At 28.1% G+C, this 17,650-nt stretch overlaps 5 protein-coding genes across 6 annotated transcripts; 3 read left to right on the top strand and 2 right to left on the bottom strand.

Annotated features, from left to right (window-relative positions):
* Nucleotides 1-135: 135 nt before the first annotated feature.
* LOC126920828 (myb-binding protein 1A) lies at nucleotides 136-4,792 on the top strand. Its single transcript, XM_050731608.1, has 10 exons — nucleotides 136-340; nucleotides 445-642; nucleotides 714-1,112; nucleotides 1,189-1,775; nucleotides 1,879-1,991; nucleotides 2,076-2,599; nucleotides 2,667-3,320; nucleotides 3,407-3,655; nucleotides 3,731-4,161; nucleotides 4,245-4,792. Exons 1-10 carry the CDS (start codon nucleotides 164-166, stop codon nucleotides 4,675-4,677), a joined length of 3,765 nt encoding a protein of 1,254 aa, XP_050587565.1. The 5' UTR covers nucleotides 136-163; the 3' UTR covers nucleotides 4,678-4,792.
* Nucleotides 4,793-4,911: 119 nt separating this feature from the next.
* On the top strand, nucleotides 4,912-8,466 carry LOC126920838 (CCAAT/enhancer-binding protein zeta). Its single transcript, XM_050731645.1, has 4 exons — nucleotides 4,912-6,660; nucleotides 6,729-7,353; nucleotides 7,448-7,858; nucleotides 7,961-8,466. Exons 1-4 carry the CDS (start codon nucleotides 5,554-5,556, stop codon nucleotides 8,437-8,439), a joined length of 2,622 nt encoding a protein of 873 aa, XP_050587602.1. The 5' UTR covers nucleotides 4,912-5,553; the 3' UTR covers nucleotides 8,440-8,466.
* Nucleotides 8,436-10,770, bottom strand: LOC126920876 (chromobox protein homolog 1-like). Its single transcript, XM_050731755.1, has 4 exons — nucleotides 10,625-10,770; nucleotides 10,127-10,234; nucleotides 9,806-10,043; nucleotides 8,436-9,717 (listed from the first exon to the last, which is right to left on the bottom strand). Exons 2-4 carry the CDS (start codon nucleotides 10,220-10,222, stop codon nucleotides 9,491-9,493), a joined length of 561 nt encoding a protein of 186 aa, XP_050587712.1. The 5' UTR covers nucleotides 10,223-10,234; nucleotides 10,625-10,770; the 3' UTR covers nucleotides 8,436-9,490.
* A 463-nt stretch (nucleotides 10,771-11,233) lies between these two features.
* LOC126921403 (isocitrate dehydrogenase [NAD] subunit gamma, mitochondrial) lies at nucleotides 11,234-14,340 on the top strand. 2 transcript variants are annotated; one of them, XM_050732964.1, is made up of 3 exons: nucleotides 11,234-11,382; nucleotides 11,490-11,718; nucleotides 11,881-14,340. In XM_050732964.1, exons 2-3 carry the CDS (start codon nucleotides 11,503-11,505, stop codon nucleotides 12,817-12,819), a joined length of 1,155 nt encoding a protein of 384 aa, XP_050588921.1. In that variant the 5' UTR covers nucleotides 11,234-11,382; nucleotides 11,490-11,502; the 3' UTR covers nucleotides 12,820-14,340. The 2 variants fall into 2 exon arrangements, with proteins under 2 accessions (XP_050588921.1, XP_050588922.1); XM_050732965.1 differs by lacking the exon at nucleotides 11,234-11,382 and adding an exon at nucleotides 11,391-11,413.
* On the bottom strand, nucleotides 13,967-17,541 carry LOC126921401 (probable ATP-dependent RNA helicase DDX10). The gene is made up of 12 exons (XM_050732963.1): nucleotides 17,342-17,541; nucleotides 17,082-17,273; nucleotides 16,724-16,996; nucleotides 16,462-16,583; nucleotides 16,183-16,384; nucleotides 15,947-16,109; nucleotides 15,686-15,869; nucleotides 15,434-15,610; nucleotides 15,126-15,340; nucleotides 14,854-15,050; nucleotides 14,338-14,738; nucleotides 13,967-14,229 (listed from the first exon to the last, which is right to left on the bottom strand). The coding sequence occupies exons 1-12, from the start codon at nucleotides 17,435-17,437 to the stop codon at nucleotides 14,097-14,099; spliced, it is 2,355 nt and encodes a 784-aa protein (XP_050588920.1). The 5' UTR covers nucleotides 17,438-17,541; the 3' UTR covers nucleotides 13,967-14,096.
* Between the last annotated feature and the right edge of the window lie 109 nt (nucleotides 17,542-17,650).

The following is a 17,650-nucleotide window of genomic DNA, read 5'->3' as shown; positions in this document are numbered from 1 at the left end:
AAATGAAACGTACATTTTTAATTTCATATTCTATCCATTATTTGTTTCATTTAAATAACTATTATTGCAAGATTGTTAAAATATTAATTCGTTCGATTGTTTTGATATTTTTCTCATCTAGGTACTTATTAGATTAACATAGTTCTAGTTGAACTAAAGCAAGATGGCAGACGAGACTATGCACATGGTGGAAGTTATTTCAAATAACTTTGAAATGAAAGATATAAGTAAAATGGATTGTGCAATGCTTGATTATTTTACTAAACTTAGAAACGAAGTAGAATCAGAAAGAATACATGGTGGGATTGCCTTATTAAAATATTTAATTCAACAAAATTCAGTAAGTGTTTATTTAAAGATAACCTTAAAATAAATCGTTTTTGTATAGAATGAAAAATAATCAATGTTTTAATCGATAAATTATTTGTAAATTTAATGTCTTAGGAACACAATGATAGTCAAGAATTTAAGTATGCTATGAAAAGACTTATTCGAAGCCTAGGCTCTTCAAAAACGAGTTCACGTATAGGTTTTTATACGACTTTGATGGGCTTTCTAACGATGAATCCTGATACGTCCATAGAAAACTTTTTATCTATAGTAGACAATGAATTACATCCAGTAAATAGCAATAGCAAAAGTGTAAGGAAATCAATTTGTTTTATATTATGATAGTAAGTATTTTGTATTTAGTATCTACTATATCATTTCAGGAAAATGGTGACATTTATATGGGACGCATATTGGGATATGGAGCATTAATAAGGTCTAAAATACTTTCAAAAAGCTCTAGCGCAATACAACTACAAACTATTCAAAATCTTATCAGTGCAGGCAAACAACGTAGTTATTTATCATTTGTTTCTATTTCATTTCTTGTTGAATTCGTGAATCAAGTTGATACTAATTGTATTAAAAGATCAATTTGGCCAATTATCGAAAAAGAATTTGGCAAGCCATGGGCAGAACAAACATTAGATTCATTTTATGCTTTGTTAGTAATAAAGAATAAGTGTCCATCACTTGTAAATGATAAATTTTCAAAAACACATTTTGGTACAGAACATATTATTACTAAAGAAACCATGAATGATATAGTAAAAGTACTATTGGTAAGTATAATCTATAATTTGATTTATGTACATTATTTGTAAAAGGTATATTAATTAATGCATTATTAATATTTAGGACTTATCCAGAATTATATCATGTCATCATCCAGTATTCAAGTTATTTTGTGAGAACTTAAAATCAACTGAACTCATTATCGACTTTTGGACTCATATAGATCAGAAATTTGCAAAGCCATCTAAAACTGATGAATATTTAGTTATACAAATCCTGAAATTGATATTGTCAAATATCGTAGATAAATCTATACTTCCGTCATTATTGTCACCAAACTATGTGCAGCATATGTTAAAAAAATGTTCTGGATCTAAAAATCATAACAAAGATGAAGTCCTTCTTGGATTTAAAGAAGTCTTAAATTTGCTAATGTCAGCTACAAACAGTGACGATACTAAACTAAAAATAAAAATTGCTGTATTAAAGAAATTAATACTGTATCCAGGTGATTTAATGATCGAAAAAAAGACAGGTACAAAAATAATTCAAATGCTTACTGGAAATTTGGACTTAGATGGTATAAAGAAAGTGTCAAAAATATACAGAGGTATAATTGAAAATACAATATCTAGGGATAAATCAAATGTCAAAGCAAAATCCTTTTGGACAAATGCTGAAAGAATTTATGCCGCTCATTTATTAACAAGGTATTTGATATTTCGAGAGGTGGCATCTAATGTGTTTCATCTTTGGTGCACTAATTTACGTATATTCCTGAATATATCTAATTTGTTTATTATGTTTTACTAGATTAATAGGACATCCTAAAACGCTTATGGATAGAGAATGGAGATTAGATCAGTTGAAGTTTTTATTTACTTATGGATTATGTGAAGTGCCTAATGTTGGGGTAGATCTAGCTCGTAAATATTATTTATATATTTAATATTATAATATACGCATATATTTTTTCTTGTTTCTGTAAATTGTACCTCTTTTGTTTATAGCTCAATTTAAGGAAACATTTTATCATGCACTAGATCATAAATTACCAAGGTTGAATGATCTGCGAAGTATATTAAGTGAATTGGTTCATTTTGTGAATATTAATTTGAAAGAGCAAACATTGAAATTAAGGAATCCACTAATGAATGAAGTAAAAGATTCGTGGAAAAAAGTGATATATTCAATAAAAAATTTAGAAAATAATTCGAGAAAGACAGAAGCTGTACCAATATTTCATACAATGAATTTACACATGGGTTTACAATTATTCTCAGACCCACAAATGGCAATTATGGCTATTGATGAACTACAAAGTTGTTATGAAAGAGTATTAAAACAGACTAAAATGCATAAAACTGGTAGTAATAAAAAGCTAAATGATGAGCCAGAGTGGGTAGAAGTAGTTGTTGATTTGTTATTGTCTTTTTATTCTAAAAATAGCCATTTGTTACGATCATTAGTGGGATGTGTTTTCCCACATATTTGTTCCTATGTGACGCCAACAGCTATGCATCAAATATTAGCAGTATGTAAATGTTATAAATGTAATTAAAAAATTAGTGACTCTTATATTTCGAATTTTCCATTTCTAGGTATTAGATGTAACAAATGAGAAAGGACCACTTGTAATAAGAAATGGTTATGATAATGAAGAAGAAGAAATTTCATCAGATGTAGAATCGAATTCTGACACTGAAGAGGATAATAAAAGTGATGGAGAAAGTATTAATGATGAAATGGAGACTTCGTCGGATAATGACTCTGATTCAAATGAAGAATCAATGAGTGAAAATGAAGATGAGACATTAACAGATAGATTACGAATGGCAGTACGTCAAGCATTAGGTGATGTTTCCGTTCAAATGGATGATGATGATATAAATGTAGATAACATCGGCGAGGAAGAAGGAAAACGATTAGATGAATCGTTGGCAGCAGCATTTAGAATTCTTCGAGAAAATCGTCAATCGCGATACAAAAAACAAGAAAAATCAGCCCAAGCTTTAACCCATTTCAGAATTCGAGTCATAGATTTACTAGAAACTTATTTAGAATGTGCCCCATCAATGGCAATTGTACTTGATATGTTACTTCCTCTCTTTACCTTATTAGAATATTGCATAAAAGATCCGTATCAAAAACCTCTTTATAATCGAGTTCGATCTTGTTTAAAAATATTATCAATGGTAAAAAAATTTAAAGATACAGAAAACGTTGATGAAGAATTATTGATAGTAATATTAAAGGTAATTATATAATACTTCATATCAACTTACTTGAAATTATACTTTCTATCAACATATAATTAGAACAAAAAATTGTACATTTTAAGGCTTTAATAGAGAAAGGAGAAAGAACCACATCAATTTATCACGAAATGAGTGATAAATTAGCTGAATGCTGTACGTTCCTCGTGCGATGTGCGCAGCAAGCTATTGTATCTACAGATACAATAGTTAAAATTTATGCAGAGAATTTAAGAGCCTTTTTCAAGAAAAGAGACTGTGTACTATCCCCTCTGTTATTTAAGAGCATACTGCAATTGCAATGGGAGGGTAACTGGCAGCTAGCTCCCTTATTGGTAAATTTTTGGTTTTTATTTTAGTAAATTAATTAAGTTTTAAATAATAAATAATTTTAATATTTATTTTTATAGATTGATTTTGCTTTTAATAGCACTGTAAGATATTTTCGTAAGACATATGCTCTCGAGTTTTTAGTAGTATTTTACAACAATAGTAGATTAGTCCATTTAGACACCGAACATTTTGATGTTAGAATAAAATTTGAAAAGATACTATGCAGAAATGTTATAGCCACATTCCAAGAGATAATTAATATGCACAAAATTGAAAATGAACAAGTTACATCTAATGGCACTGCAATAGGAAAAAAGGTCAGACAAAGATATATTTTTCTTCTGTTGACATTATTGCGAAGCATCTACATGCATCATTTAAAACAAGCATGGAATTGGGACGACATTAGGAATGTACTCACAACATACAGAGCTCATGTATCACTTGCGAAAGATACGAAAGTAGCATACAATAGATTAGCAGTGCAGATTGGAATTCCAGTGAATATGTAAGTATACTAATTGACAAAAGTATAACGTTAATTTTATTGTTATATAAAATTAAATAATAATATTCGTTTTATTATCTTAGATCACAGAAAAAAGCTAAAAATGAACAAAATGCTATGGTAAATGGGGAGATCAAAGATGCTACAAATAATGTAGATCAGTTAAATAATACACAAGAAAATGGAAGTATACAAAGCGATTCAAATACTTCTACATCACAGAGGCACGAATTCAAAAAGAAGAAAAAAAATAAAAGTAAACAGAGAGATAAACAATTACTGAAAAAGGAAGCCCGGATGTTGCGTCAAAAAGTAACGTCTGAAGATTTTGAACCTTTTAACTTCAGTTCTTTTGTTTTTAATGATCAACCAGATAAAGATGTATCACTCTTTGAGAATGGAAATTCTCAAATTGGACAGACTAGTTCTAATTCTTCACAAAAGAGGACGCACAAAAGCATATCAGGTGGTAATAAAGCGAAAAAAAAAAAAGTATGCAAACTGCTTGATGTATGAAATAAAAATGAATTGTTATTTTTATATAAGCATTTATAAAAATATGTATTAAAGAGTCTTTTTTGTACAGCTTTAAAATATATAAATAAACCTTTTACATAAACTATTAACGTTATATTAGTGTATTAAATTATATTAATGAACAAGTTTCTTCCACATCTTTTATTGTAAATTTTCATTTTGTGAAAAATATAAATTTTAAAACAAATTTATTCTAAGGAATGAGGATGTATATTAAAGAGTATATGAAATCATTTTTAACGTTACGTTTCATGGTATTTTAATGGTAGAAGAATTGCTTATTAACTGTCACTAATAATGTTATAAAATCATTCGCATTAATCGAAAGGTACGGTCTTAAACACAAATGTGACAAAGAGGGATTCTATTTAGGATTCTATAGGATGTCATCATTTTAATTCTAATACCATCAGTGACGCGTATTTCATATGGTGCCGTTATGTGAGGAAATTAAAATACACCAAAATAATAACATCCTTCACCACTAAAAGGTTATGTTGTGGGACTTGTACTGTATTGTCGGGACCTATTTATATGCACGTGTAGTTATAGTCAAAACTTTCGAATTAGTGGATTTCTTGCCCCTTATACTTTCCGATTCTACATGTCGTAAACTACAAGATTGTAAAAAAGTTAACAATTTTTGGTTTATTAAAATAACATTAATTGATATTTATGTAGTAAATATTCTTTATTAGTGTGAAAATATAACCTAACTAAAATTAAGATTAATATACTTATATCCTATCAGGGTTAACCACGAGATAAAAATATTCCCCTACAGAGTATATATTGTTCATTTAATATTTCTAAATATATTTTTACGTAAATATTTGAATTTTCATCTGTAATAAGATGGAAAAGGGACCTAAAGAAGTGAACACAAAGAGTGATAAGTGGTATGAAGAATATCCTAAAGAAGAGGAACCATGTAAACATTCAAAATCTGAAATAGAAATATTGAATTTAAAAAATGAAGCAAAAAGATATTTAGATGCCGAAACTTCTGTTTACCAATTAAAAGAATCAAAATGTACTGATTCAGAAACAGCATGGTTAAGAACAGCATTAACACAGGGTACAACCTCAGATAAAGTAGCAGCTGCTATCGTATTAGTGCAAGACAATCCAAAATACAATTTAACTCGACTTACAAAGCTTATAAATCAAGTACGAGTTGCAAAACATAATCAATGCAATATGGTGATCAAATCTTTAAAAGATCTGTTTTTATCAGATCTACTTCATCCTAAATTTAAATTACTGAAATTCGAGGAACAAAATTTAGATGAACTTGACAAATTTAGTTCTGGAGACGCACTTATTAAATTAGGTTTATCAAGAAAGAAATTAATGGCTCATTGGTATTTTGAAGATCAATTACATGAACAGTATGAACATTTTGTAATGGCTTTAGCTACTATTGCATCTGATACCGTGGATGCAAATCGTGAAATAGCAATATCAACGATGAAAGATTTATTAATAGGGAATGTTGAACAAGAACATAAATTATTGGAATTGATTGTTAATAAAATAGGAGATCCAAGTAATAAAATAGGATCTAAAGTTATATTTTGTCTAAATAAGTTATTATATGAACATCCCAACATGAAACTTGTTGTGTTACGAGAAGTTCAAAAATTATTATTTAGAAAAAATGTAGCACAACGTGCTCAATACTATGCAATATGCTTATTGACACAATTTCTTTTAACTAAGAAGGATGAAAAACTTGCTTCTACACTTATTGAAGTCTATTTTGCATTTTTTAAAGCTTGTTTAAAAAAGGGAGAGCCAGATTCTAGAATGATGGGAGCAATTTTAGCTGGTGTAAATAGAGCATATCCATTTGCAAACATGGATTCAGATATGTTGAATGATTATATAGACTCTGTATACAAAGTAGTACATATTGGATCTTTTAATGTTTCTTTAAATGCACTTAACTTATTATACCAGGTAAGTATGTAAATTATAATATATTAATTATAAGAGGTCCAACATTTTTATTTTTTTTGTTCCTGTAGATTACAGGTAAAGATGAAGCCCAATCAAATAGATTTTATTCAACCTTTTATCGGAAATTATTAGATCCACAAATTGGGGTGGCAAACAAACGTGCACTGTTTCTTAATCTATTATTCAGAATTCTCAAAAATGATCGTAACTATCAACGTTCATATGCGTTTGTTAAAAGAACTTTACAAATCATATTATATTTTCCTGCAAATATGGCATGTGCTACTTTATATGTAATATCCCAAGTTTTACAGACACATAAGGAATTAAAAACTTTATTATTAAAACCTCAAGATTTTATCAAAATTGAAAATGAAGATCTTGAATCTAAAGATAGTTCATTAAGTCCAGAAAATAAAAATATCTCTTATTCTTCTAATGATAGATCCAAATTAGAAGACTCCATTTTATTAACGAATGTTATATCTGAACACAATATTGATAAGGAAATTAAATCTGAAAATGAAACAGGAAATAACATAAAAATTGATTTCAATTCACACAAGGAATATGACCCCTTTTGTCGCAATCCCCTTTATGCTGGAATAACTAGAGGTTTAAATACAGAGTTCATAACATTATCTAAGCATTATCATCCAAGTGTTGCATTATTTGCAAATACTATTCTTGAAGGTACTTCACAGTACAATTATTTTCACATGTATTACTTGCATATAAAGTCAATTCAACATATTAAAATTGTAACATATAATTTTTATAATTATAGGGAAACCAATCGATTACACAGGAGACCCGTTAGAAGATTTATCCTTAATGCGTTTTCTAGATCGTTATGTTTTTAAAAATCCAAAAAAGTTAGAAGATAAAAAAGTGCAGAGAAAGAATGACCCTTTAGCACAACGTGCAGGGTATACACCTAAAGGTATTAGATGTGTTCCAATTGATAGTATGTCATATGTCAATGAAAGAGAAGAACGCATTCCAGTTGATGAATTATATTTATACCGATATTTAAAAAAGAAAAAAGAATTTAAACACGAACTTAAAGTTGAAGACGATGATATAGAGAGCGTTAATAGCGAAGAATTTGACAACATGTTAGACAGATTAACAGATAATAAAGACTTTGGAGATTTAGATATTGCAGCTGATATTCAAACTGGAAGAAAGAAGAAAGGTATGTATCTATTTTTTTGTAATTTACTTCTAATCTAGATATTATTTTTAAGATATTTCATATTATATGAAAACTAAAAATAAACATTTATTATATTTGTAGATATCGAGGAAGAAGATGAATATTTTGATGATAATAAAAGTGAAGATAGTAATAATTCTCATGATATACATGAGTTAGAAGAAAATATAGATAGAGATAATACTGATGATGAATTACAGAATTTAAGTGATATTGACGTAGATGACGATGATGCTAGTGATTTAGAGTTTGACGAAGATATTGATGAAGCTTTGGATGATAATATTCAATCAAATATAAAGAAGCAAAATAAAAATTCAAAAGGAATTGATAGCAACATATTTGTATCAGCAGAAAAATTTGCAGAAATGTTAGAAGAACATAGTAAACAAAAAGGTAAAACTGGTGGCACAAATGCATTTAATACTTTGGATGGTGCAAGTTCGAAACAAATAGATTGGGAGATTAAACGACATCAGAAACTCAGAAATTCTTTAAATAGAAATAAACGGAAAGGTTCCAAAGTTTTTAAAAAAAATGTAAAAAGGGTTAAACATTAATTATAAAATAAATATATTTTAAAAGTTTTTATATAGCATGCATTTCTTGTCGTGTTGTTCGCTGTCACCAGAAAAATTGTGTATGTTATATGTTAACAATCTTTCAGTAGTAACAAACGTATTAAAGATTTAAAGCATTTATAAATTACAAAAAATGGATGCTTTAATTGATACGTTATACAAATTAAGGAACTACACATATACCTATATACTAAAACATTTTTTTACTTTACTTTCATAATTACTAGACACAAAAATATTAATCTACATTACATTGTTGATACTGAATGTTGTAAAAAAGATAATTTAAATCGTTAATAGACAGTTAACATATTTTTAATTTGATGCATTATGTAAAAGATTAATTTACAAAAACAGTAAAAACATTTATTTTTTTTTTTTTTTGACAGAAATATTCGATACTTCCTCTATAATAACACTATTATCTTATGTAAAAGTATTTTTATCATCAAAAAGGTTTTTACAAATTAAAAGATTATTTTCATTCATATTTCTGTACTTACTGTACACTGTCACGTTGTATTTGAATAAAAATAATCAAGCTTTCAACTTCTTTAGCAACAACCGCTATTATCGTATAATCATATTCATCTATTTAAAAGTTAATTGCAAATTAAGCAATCAGAGGAGAAATTACATAAAAAAACACGTTACATTCGAAATACATACTGTTCTAATTTACATTGGACATACTAAACTTTACATTTAAATTAACAATGAAAAATAAACTTTTTATTGATCCTTATACAAAAATGTAACAGTTGCAAAAGAAGTTGCGAGTATAGACTTTATGGAAGTATATTTCCTGTTTTTAAGTTTAAGAGTAATTATATTTTGACTAACAATAACATAATAAGGATGGCCTATCTCTTAATTTTTAAGTTATCAATAATCGTAAAAAAAACATTAAAATTTATAGTATGACTGTGCAATGATCAATAAATCTTCATATTTTTCATTTTGTACACGCTATTTTTTATATACGACATATTCTAAAGCGTGCTGTGTATGTATATCGGAAGGCTGAACGCTACTCTGCATCAGCTTTTACTGAACTTTCTTCGTCATGAGCAGGGCTATGCCATGTCAATCGTTCTTCATAAAACTTTATCACAATTTGTGGACATTTCTCATTGGCAATTCGAGCAGGAACTAAATCTGCATCATCTGTTCCTTTCCATTTCATTAAAAACATCAATTCTCCACTTGAATCTGTTGCACCAATAATTCGTTCAGGTTCCAAATTTCTGTCAAAACCTATGTGCAATTAAAATGAAGTAATTAAAAACATGTTATATGTATATTATTTAAATACATTGTTTAAAGAGCTAAAAATAAATTTTACCTTCAGGTTTCTTATCTTCAGTCATTTTTTTCTTAGTATGAGTAAGTACAGGACCACCTGATGAACTTTTTCGTTTCTTTTGTTCTTTATCTTCATGTCGCTTACCAGTGGCAGCGGCTTCTTTCTTTTTACGTTGTTCTTCAAATTGTGCAATTAGATCTGGACAATCAAGATTTTCCTCTGGTTCCCATGTATTTTCTTCATTGGAATATCCTTTCCATTTTAGAAAATATTCAACCTAACAATATATAGTTAACAAACAGTAATCTTAATGAATATACAAGAAATATATATGTATAATATATATCCAAAATCACAGACTTTTCCTTTAACCACTCTCCTATCTAAAACTTTTTCAACGCTGAATTCCTCTCCTCCTGCGCTTTCTCCAGGGGATGATTCTTTCCCTTTGCTCATTCTGTTTTAATACTGCAAATATATTTTATATATAACAAAGGATGTTAAAACAAAAATTATACACCAAATGACTAAAAACGAATATTGACATTGAATATACAGTCATAGTCAAAATAATTCGTTGTATATAAATAATAAATTGATACAAAAAATAACTTTGGAAAAATTATTTCAGTATAAAATAACAATACATTCAACAATTTTGTAAGAAAAAGGTTCAAAGATGCTAAGAGAAACGACCATGATGCAAAATGGCGGTACGACAGCCGGGAAGCAATCAAAGATTTTTCTTGTGAACTTATGGTAAAAGCTAATCGCTAATGAATAATATAAACTAATATTAATATTAATTATGATTATATCTGTAACTGCCTGGTCACTATTTTTAATTATGATACTTACTTAGAGAATAGATACAAATTGAGCAAAGACGCAACTACGAATGATGCGGCGGGCTTTCTGGCGCTTTAGCGTCTTATTACCGCGTTGCCGCGAAAAATGACAGTGTAACCAACATATCATTCGCAAATGATTTTACAAATTTATTGTTCACTGAAGTAAAAAAGTATTTTATGTCATTGACATTTTTTTATAAATACCTATTAATTTAAAACACAAAACATCATAATTATTACAAAAATGGCATTAAAATATAATACATTTTTACTATAAACAATGGTTTTTGTTGGAATGTTAAACATTAAACTTATTACACATTAAACTTTTCTTAAAGAATATCATTTGTTTGGTAATTTTTATATAAAAGTTGTTAGTAAAACAAAATATGAAACTTTTTGATTTGCAATACAATAAATATTTTGCTTAATATTGAAAATATTGAAGTTTGATGATGTACTGCAATCATTTCTAAAATTAATTTTTCTAACAAATAATTTAGCCAAATAATTAATATTTTAAATCTTTTATAAAAATTATAATATATAGTATTATAACAAGAAGCATTATATACAGAATGATATTACAAAATATTTAACGTTATATAAAGTTTGTATTGTGCATGGCATTAAAGATTATTTTTATAGATGGCACTATTATGTAAAATTTTAATATCGATCTTCCATTCTTTATAAAAGTTATGGATTAAACGGCGTTGGAGTTTGAGGTTGGCATTGTTGGCATTGTTGGCAAGGACTTTCAAGGTATTGTTAAAATAGAATTTTTAAAGTAATAGTATGTGATCAAACCATGTAGTTTATTGATATTAAATAATTAATATCAAAATTTAATTATATTTTATAATTCGCAGAATAATACTCAAAATGGCTGCCCAATCAGTTATTAAGTATTTACGTCCAAAAACTGTTGTATCTCAAATTCATAGATGTGCTTCGCTCTCTGCATTTGAAATACAACATAAAACTCCAACTATTAAAAAGGTAATGCCCATACCAAAAGCTCACTATGGAGGACGACACACAGTTACTGTTTTGCCTGGTGCTGGAATTGGTCCAGAGTTGATGACCTACGTAAAAGAGGTACAATGAAAATTTTTATATACTTTTAGTAAAAAATGATCTTTTAGGTATATGTCATTACTTCTATACTCTTTAAATTATTACATTAAATGTCCTGTTAAATTTTTAAACAATATGTTAAAGCAGAAAGTCTTATATAATCTTTTTATATATTTTTTATAGGTTTTCAGTTATGCAGGTGTACCAGTAGATTTTGAAGATGTAGATATTGATCCAAATGCAGATGATAATGTTGATTTACATTATGCTATTACATCAATTCGTAGAAATGGTGTAGCACTAAAAGGGAACATTGAAACTCGTAGTACAGAAGCTGGTGTACTTTCCCGAAATGTTGCTCTTCGAAATGAGCTAGATCTTTATGTAAATGTCTTACATTGTGTATCATATCCTGGGGTAAATTCACGGCATAAAAATATTGATATTGTTATTGTGAGACAAAATACAGAGGGGGAATATGCTATGTTAGAGCATGAAAGTGTACAGGGTGTTGTGGAAAGTATGAAGGTTATTACAACTACTAATTCTGAACGTGTTGCAAGATATGCATTTGAATACGCTAAGCGAAATGGAAGAAAAAAAGTTACCACAGTTCATAAGGCAAATATAATGAAGCTTTCTGATGGGTTATTCTTAGAAACATCAAAAAGAGTTGCAAAAGATTATCCAGATATTATTCATAATGATATGATTATTGATAATACTTGTATGCAATTGGTCTCCAATCCACATCAGTTTGATATAGTGTTAACAACCAATTTATATGGGGCAATTGTATCAAATGTAGTATGTGGTTTATTAGGTGGTGCTGGATTGTTATCAGGTAAAAATTATGGTGACCATTATACAGTGTTTGAACCAGGTACTCGTAATACTGGTACAGGCATTGCTGGGAAAAATATTGCTAATCCTATTGCAATGTTAAATGCTGCTGTTGATATGTTACGTCATCTTGGACATAAGCATCATGCTACGTTAATTCAAAATGCTATCAATAGAACTATTAACCAAGGTATACATACTCGTGATCTTGGTGGACAAGCTACCAGTAGAGAAGTTGTTGATGCTATAATGAAATATATTAAAACAGCATCTGATTAAGACTGATACAGTGTATCTTGCTAAACCTAATATGAGAGGGGGAGTTAAAAAGTAAATAGTATTTGTATTAAAAAAATGAAGTATTCAGTATTTGAAGTTAGTTTTTATTTGATTAGTATTTATTTGAAAATAGAATCTAAGTACCACTTTTTTGCATAATTTCAATGTTTATTGAGACATTTATCATATCACGATACCAGTTCTTCTATTGCATCGTTGAAGAATTGTCTTCCAACTTACGATAACCATTTTCACGTCGCACTCCGACCTTTTTCATCAGAGCCGCATCACTTTGGAACGTTTTTTTTTATTGGCCTGAAGACATCAAAGTCATAAGGGGAAAGGTCTGGGTCTGGGCCATACGGAAGTTGCTATACGTTTCACTTGAATTTTTTTAGTATACTCTTCGTGCATCGTGCCGAGTGTGAATGTCCGATCCGACGAACACGATATGTTTCACGATTGATAACAAATGAAAGGCAATCGTTATGTCGAAAATATTAGTATAATCATAGAACACAAGTATTGAGAAATGTTGTCCCTTTGCTGCCAAGTTTCCTCAAGATATTTTTAATACACAAAAAGTTATAGACGAATGCAACTTACTTTTTGACTCACCCTCGTAATAATGTAGAACCATATATATTTAATTTTGCTTTTTAGAAAGAATATTCATCGTGTTTGGTATAATGTTAAAATATCATTGCAGTTGACAGCAGTAAATGTATTCTTCATTTAAAAGGAATTCTATACAATTGTGTAAATCGCACAAAATTATAACAATTTTTAAGTAAAATGACAAATTTGATACCTGTATTATAGTGATATTTCATGTAATATAAAGACATTGTATTATATTGAATTATTAATATTCAAAATTTGTAAAATATATGCTATAAGTACTAATTTCAATAGAAATTAAATATTGTAATTATTCTTATAAGACGAGTTTGAGATGTCAATTTTTTTTATTTACATCTGAAATATTTTCAAATTATTTACATCTGAAATATTTTTAGAAATATTTCAGAAACATTTTCAGATGTAAATAAAAATATTTTCTTGCAATTATGTAATATTTATACATGTCTTTAATAATTTTATGCTAATGATAATTTACTGAACAAATGATTTAGAGTACAATATATCTGAGGACTTAATTTAGTTTATTTGCAAAACGTTTAGATAATGAAAAATATTTAATATTAATAATATTGTATTACAGAATATATAAAAATTATTAAAATTTTGATGAGTGAAAATCCTGATATAATAATTCAATTTTGCAGAAGTTGTAATGCTAATTCCTCATCTACTTTTAAATCTGTATTATCTATTTCATGACATGTTCTTTGTTTCTTCTTTTTCTTTTTATATTCATCTTGTGTTATGAGTTTTCTTTTAGATGATCTGTAAATGATAAAAAAATATGTGTACCAAATATAAAATTAATATTAGAAATAAAACAAATATATTTTTGTAGACAATGAATTTAATATAAGTTGTTAAAATGCGAACCTATGTATGCTGCTTTCTTCTTCACTTTCCTGTGTTTCTGGAACATTCATAATTTCTTCATAATTTTCTTGCTGCTTGCCATAAATTTTATCTGGATCTGGTAACCAGGATAAATCTAAATCACTGTCTGCTCCCTCACTAGCATAGTCGTTTATAGTATTCTCAATTTCATCTCGATCATCTTCATCATTATTATCATTTATTTTCTTCTTGCTAGCTTTTAGTTTCCTTTTTTCTTCTCTATGTTTTTCTTTTATTTTTTCCCTAAAGCGTTGCTTATCAAATTTATCTTCTTCGTGTAATATCCGTTTAGCTATTTCTATGTTAATTCCAGAACCTTCTTCATTTTCATATTGTCTAGCTAATTCGGAAACTTTATCTTTAGAGGGATTTAGTAATTCCTGTAAATTGAAATATGTTATGATTGCAGATATATATATATATTGCAGATATATCTCATATTTGAGAAATTTATATTTATAATTAATGGAAAAAGCAAGAAAAAATGAATCAAACCTCTCCTCTATCATCAAAAGTAATTTTTTTATTTGGTACTATTTTTTTTCGAAGAATTTTTTTAGCTATTGCGGCTTTTGTAACGGCTTTCTTTTTGTTCATATTTTCGTCCTGTTTATCATTGATTTCAATTGGTATATCATCAAGGTTTATATTTTTTCGTTTTACAGTTAATATATCATCATCATCGCTATCATCTGTATAAGAAAATAAATATATTCACATAAAAAAAAAATACATAATTTGATAAATTTTAACATTTATTTTTATACCAAGTGCAAAATTATTTGGACTCATTGTCCGAGATCTAATTTCTTCTTCTTCTTTATTTTCTTTATAGTCACTTATTTGCTCATCTACATTGCAGTTTAATTTATCATTAGCAGTAAATTGTTTCATTTTTTCACTATTTTTATCAAATAGTTGTCGTTTTTGTTCCATTCTTTGAAGGAATCGAATCCTTGGTGGTATGGCTAAACCTAAAGATCTAAAATCAAAAAATTAATTGCAAAACAATAAATCAAAACTTGCTTATGTCATTAAAATTATTATTACGTGTATTTATATATATATACTATACCTTGCAAATAAATCGGTATTTAATGCACGAACATTAAAGACTTCTTTATCTTTCATTAAGAAGACTGATTTTACATATGATACAAATGCTCTTTGAGCACTTTCTTTTAACAAAACATCTCTTGCTAATAGTGCTTCTATTTTACGTTGTGGAGATTGCAATTTATTTGGGTTAATTCTAAATATATATTATTTGAATATATAAACATTATAAGTTGTTTAATTATTTATTTAAGAAAGATTTTCAACTCACTGTATCATGGATATTGGAATTTTGCGTTCTTTAAGCTTTTCAATCATTTTTTCTTCAGATGGTAATAAAACCAACAAGCATTCACCATCTCGCTGAAATCTAGCTGTTCTACCAGCACGATGTATATAAGCATTTACATCTTCAGGACAGTCCATTTGTACAACCCAATCCACAGCAGGGAAATCTAAAATTTATCTAAATTACGAATAGCGATATTCAGGCTAATTCAGAATCACGTGAAGAATCATTCTTTTTCCTTACCTAACCCACGAGCAGCAATATCAGTTGCAAACAAAACTGCAGATTGTTTTTTACAAAAAGTTTCGTAAATTTCCATTCTTCTAAGTTGATGTAAAGTACCATAAAGTGCTAACAAACTTATACCAGGTCTTAATCGACAGAGTACTTCAAATATATATTTTACCTTAAAGATAATAGATACCATAACATTATTCTTCATATTTAGTTGAGATAAATTATAACAAATATTGCTATACCTGTTTACAACTGGAGAAAAAAACAATAATTTTTTGTTTTAAATGATTTCGTATGAATGACCATAACATTGAAACTTTGTCTTCTAAAGCGCAAACAATATAACTTTGTTCAAGTGCTTCAGGTGTGGTATGTGTAGCATGTTCATGAACAGACACATACATAGGATCTTTCAAACTCAATCTGGCCAAGTCTCTTACGGACCTGTTAAAAAATTAAATAAACATAATCTAATAAGTACAAAGAATGATTATATTTTACTTCTTTTTAGATATGTATACTTTGTTTGTGTTGCAGAAAATAAGAGAGTTTGCCGTTTTGGAGGTAGATTCTCAATAATAGAATTCATGGTTTGCTCAAAACCCATATCTAAACATCTATCAGCTTCATCTAATACCAATACCTACAATTGCGATAGATAAAAGATATAGATAAATAAAAATACATTGTTATTATTTAATTATTATTTATCTGTTTAATGATGATTAAGCTAATTAACATTTTCACATCAAATAATCCACTTATATTCCTGTATCTATTTACCTGCATATTTATACAATCAAATAATGGATTTTCATCCATATGTTGTAACAAACGACCAGGAGTACATATAACAATATTGCACTGATCCATACGTCTTTTTTCAAATTTTAGATCTTTTCCACCAATGATAAGACCAGCAGAAATATCATGATGTCGACCAACTTTTCTTAGTGTTTCATATATTTGATAAGCAAGTTCTCTGGTTGGTGTAATAACAAGTGCACCAAGTCCATCTAATCTTGTCCATCGTTTGCAATATAATATCTCTAAGATCTTAAACAATTTAAGACCTTTATTATAAATTTTTGTCACAAATTTCTTTATTAAAGTATTACATAAATTTAATAAAATCTCTTACTGGAATAAGAAACGCCAAAGTTTTCCCACTGCCAGTTTTTGCTGCTCCTAATATATCATTTCCACGCAATGCTAATCCAATACTTTGTCTTTGAATATCTGTCATTTCAATATAATTATTTTCTGTCAGACCCTTTAAAGTTTTCGGCGAGAGTGGAAGATCCGTAAATTTTGTTATTTTCGTTTCATCGATCTGTGAACATATAAATCTTATAAAATCTTATAAATTTTGCAGACTTGAAAAAAGAAATTAGAACTCACAGTATCATATTTAGATTGTAGATTAGTAATTATTTTTGTTTCAGGAAATGGTTTTTTCTTCGTATTGTAAATTTTCACTTTCTGTTTCTTCGGCATTGTATATTAGATTTATCTGAGGAACGTTGTATATAACCTATTTATGAGGTTATGTGAACAACTGATGCATACGCCACTGTACAACGCCACTGTACAACTAGGCGCTAAGTGCAACAGTGTTACTTGACTTACTTGATAGATATGTGCATATCAAGAATACATATTTGAATATTTAAATAGAACGGCGAAGTACATTAATATTCGTATTTAAAC

This window comes from Bombus affinis, chromosome 10, assembly GCF_024516045.1.
Source record: "Bombus affinis isolate iyBomAffi1 chromosome 10, iyBomAffi1.2, whole genome shotgun sequence".
Classification (NCBI taxonomy): Eukaryota; Metazoa; Arthropoda; class Insecta; order Hymenoptera; family Apidae; genus Bombus; species Bombus affinis.
This window is presented reverse-complemented; position numbering and strand designations above follow the sequence as displayed.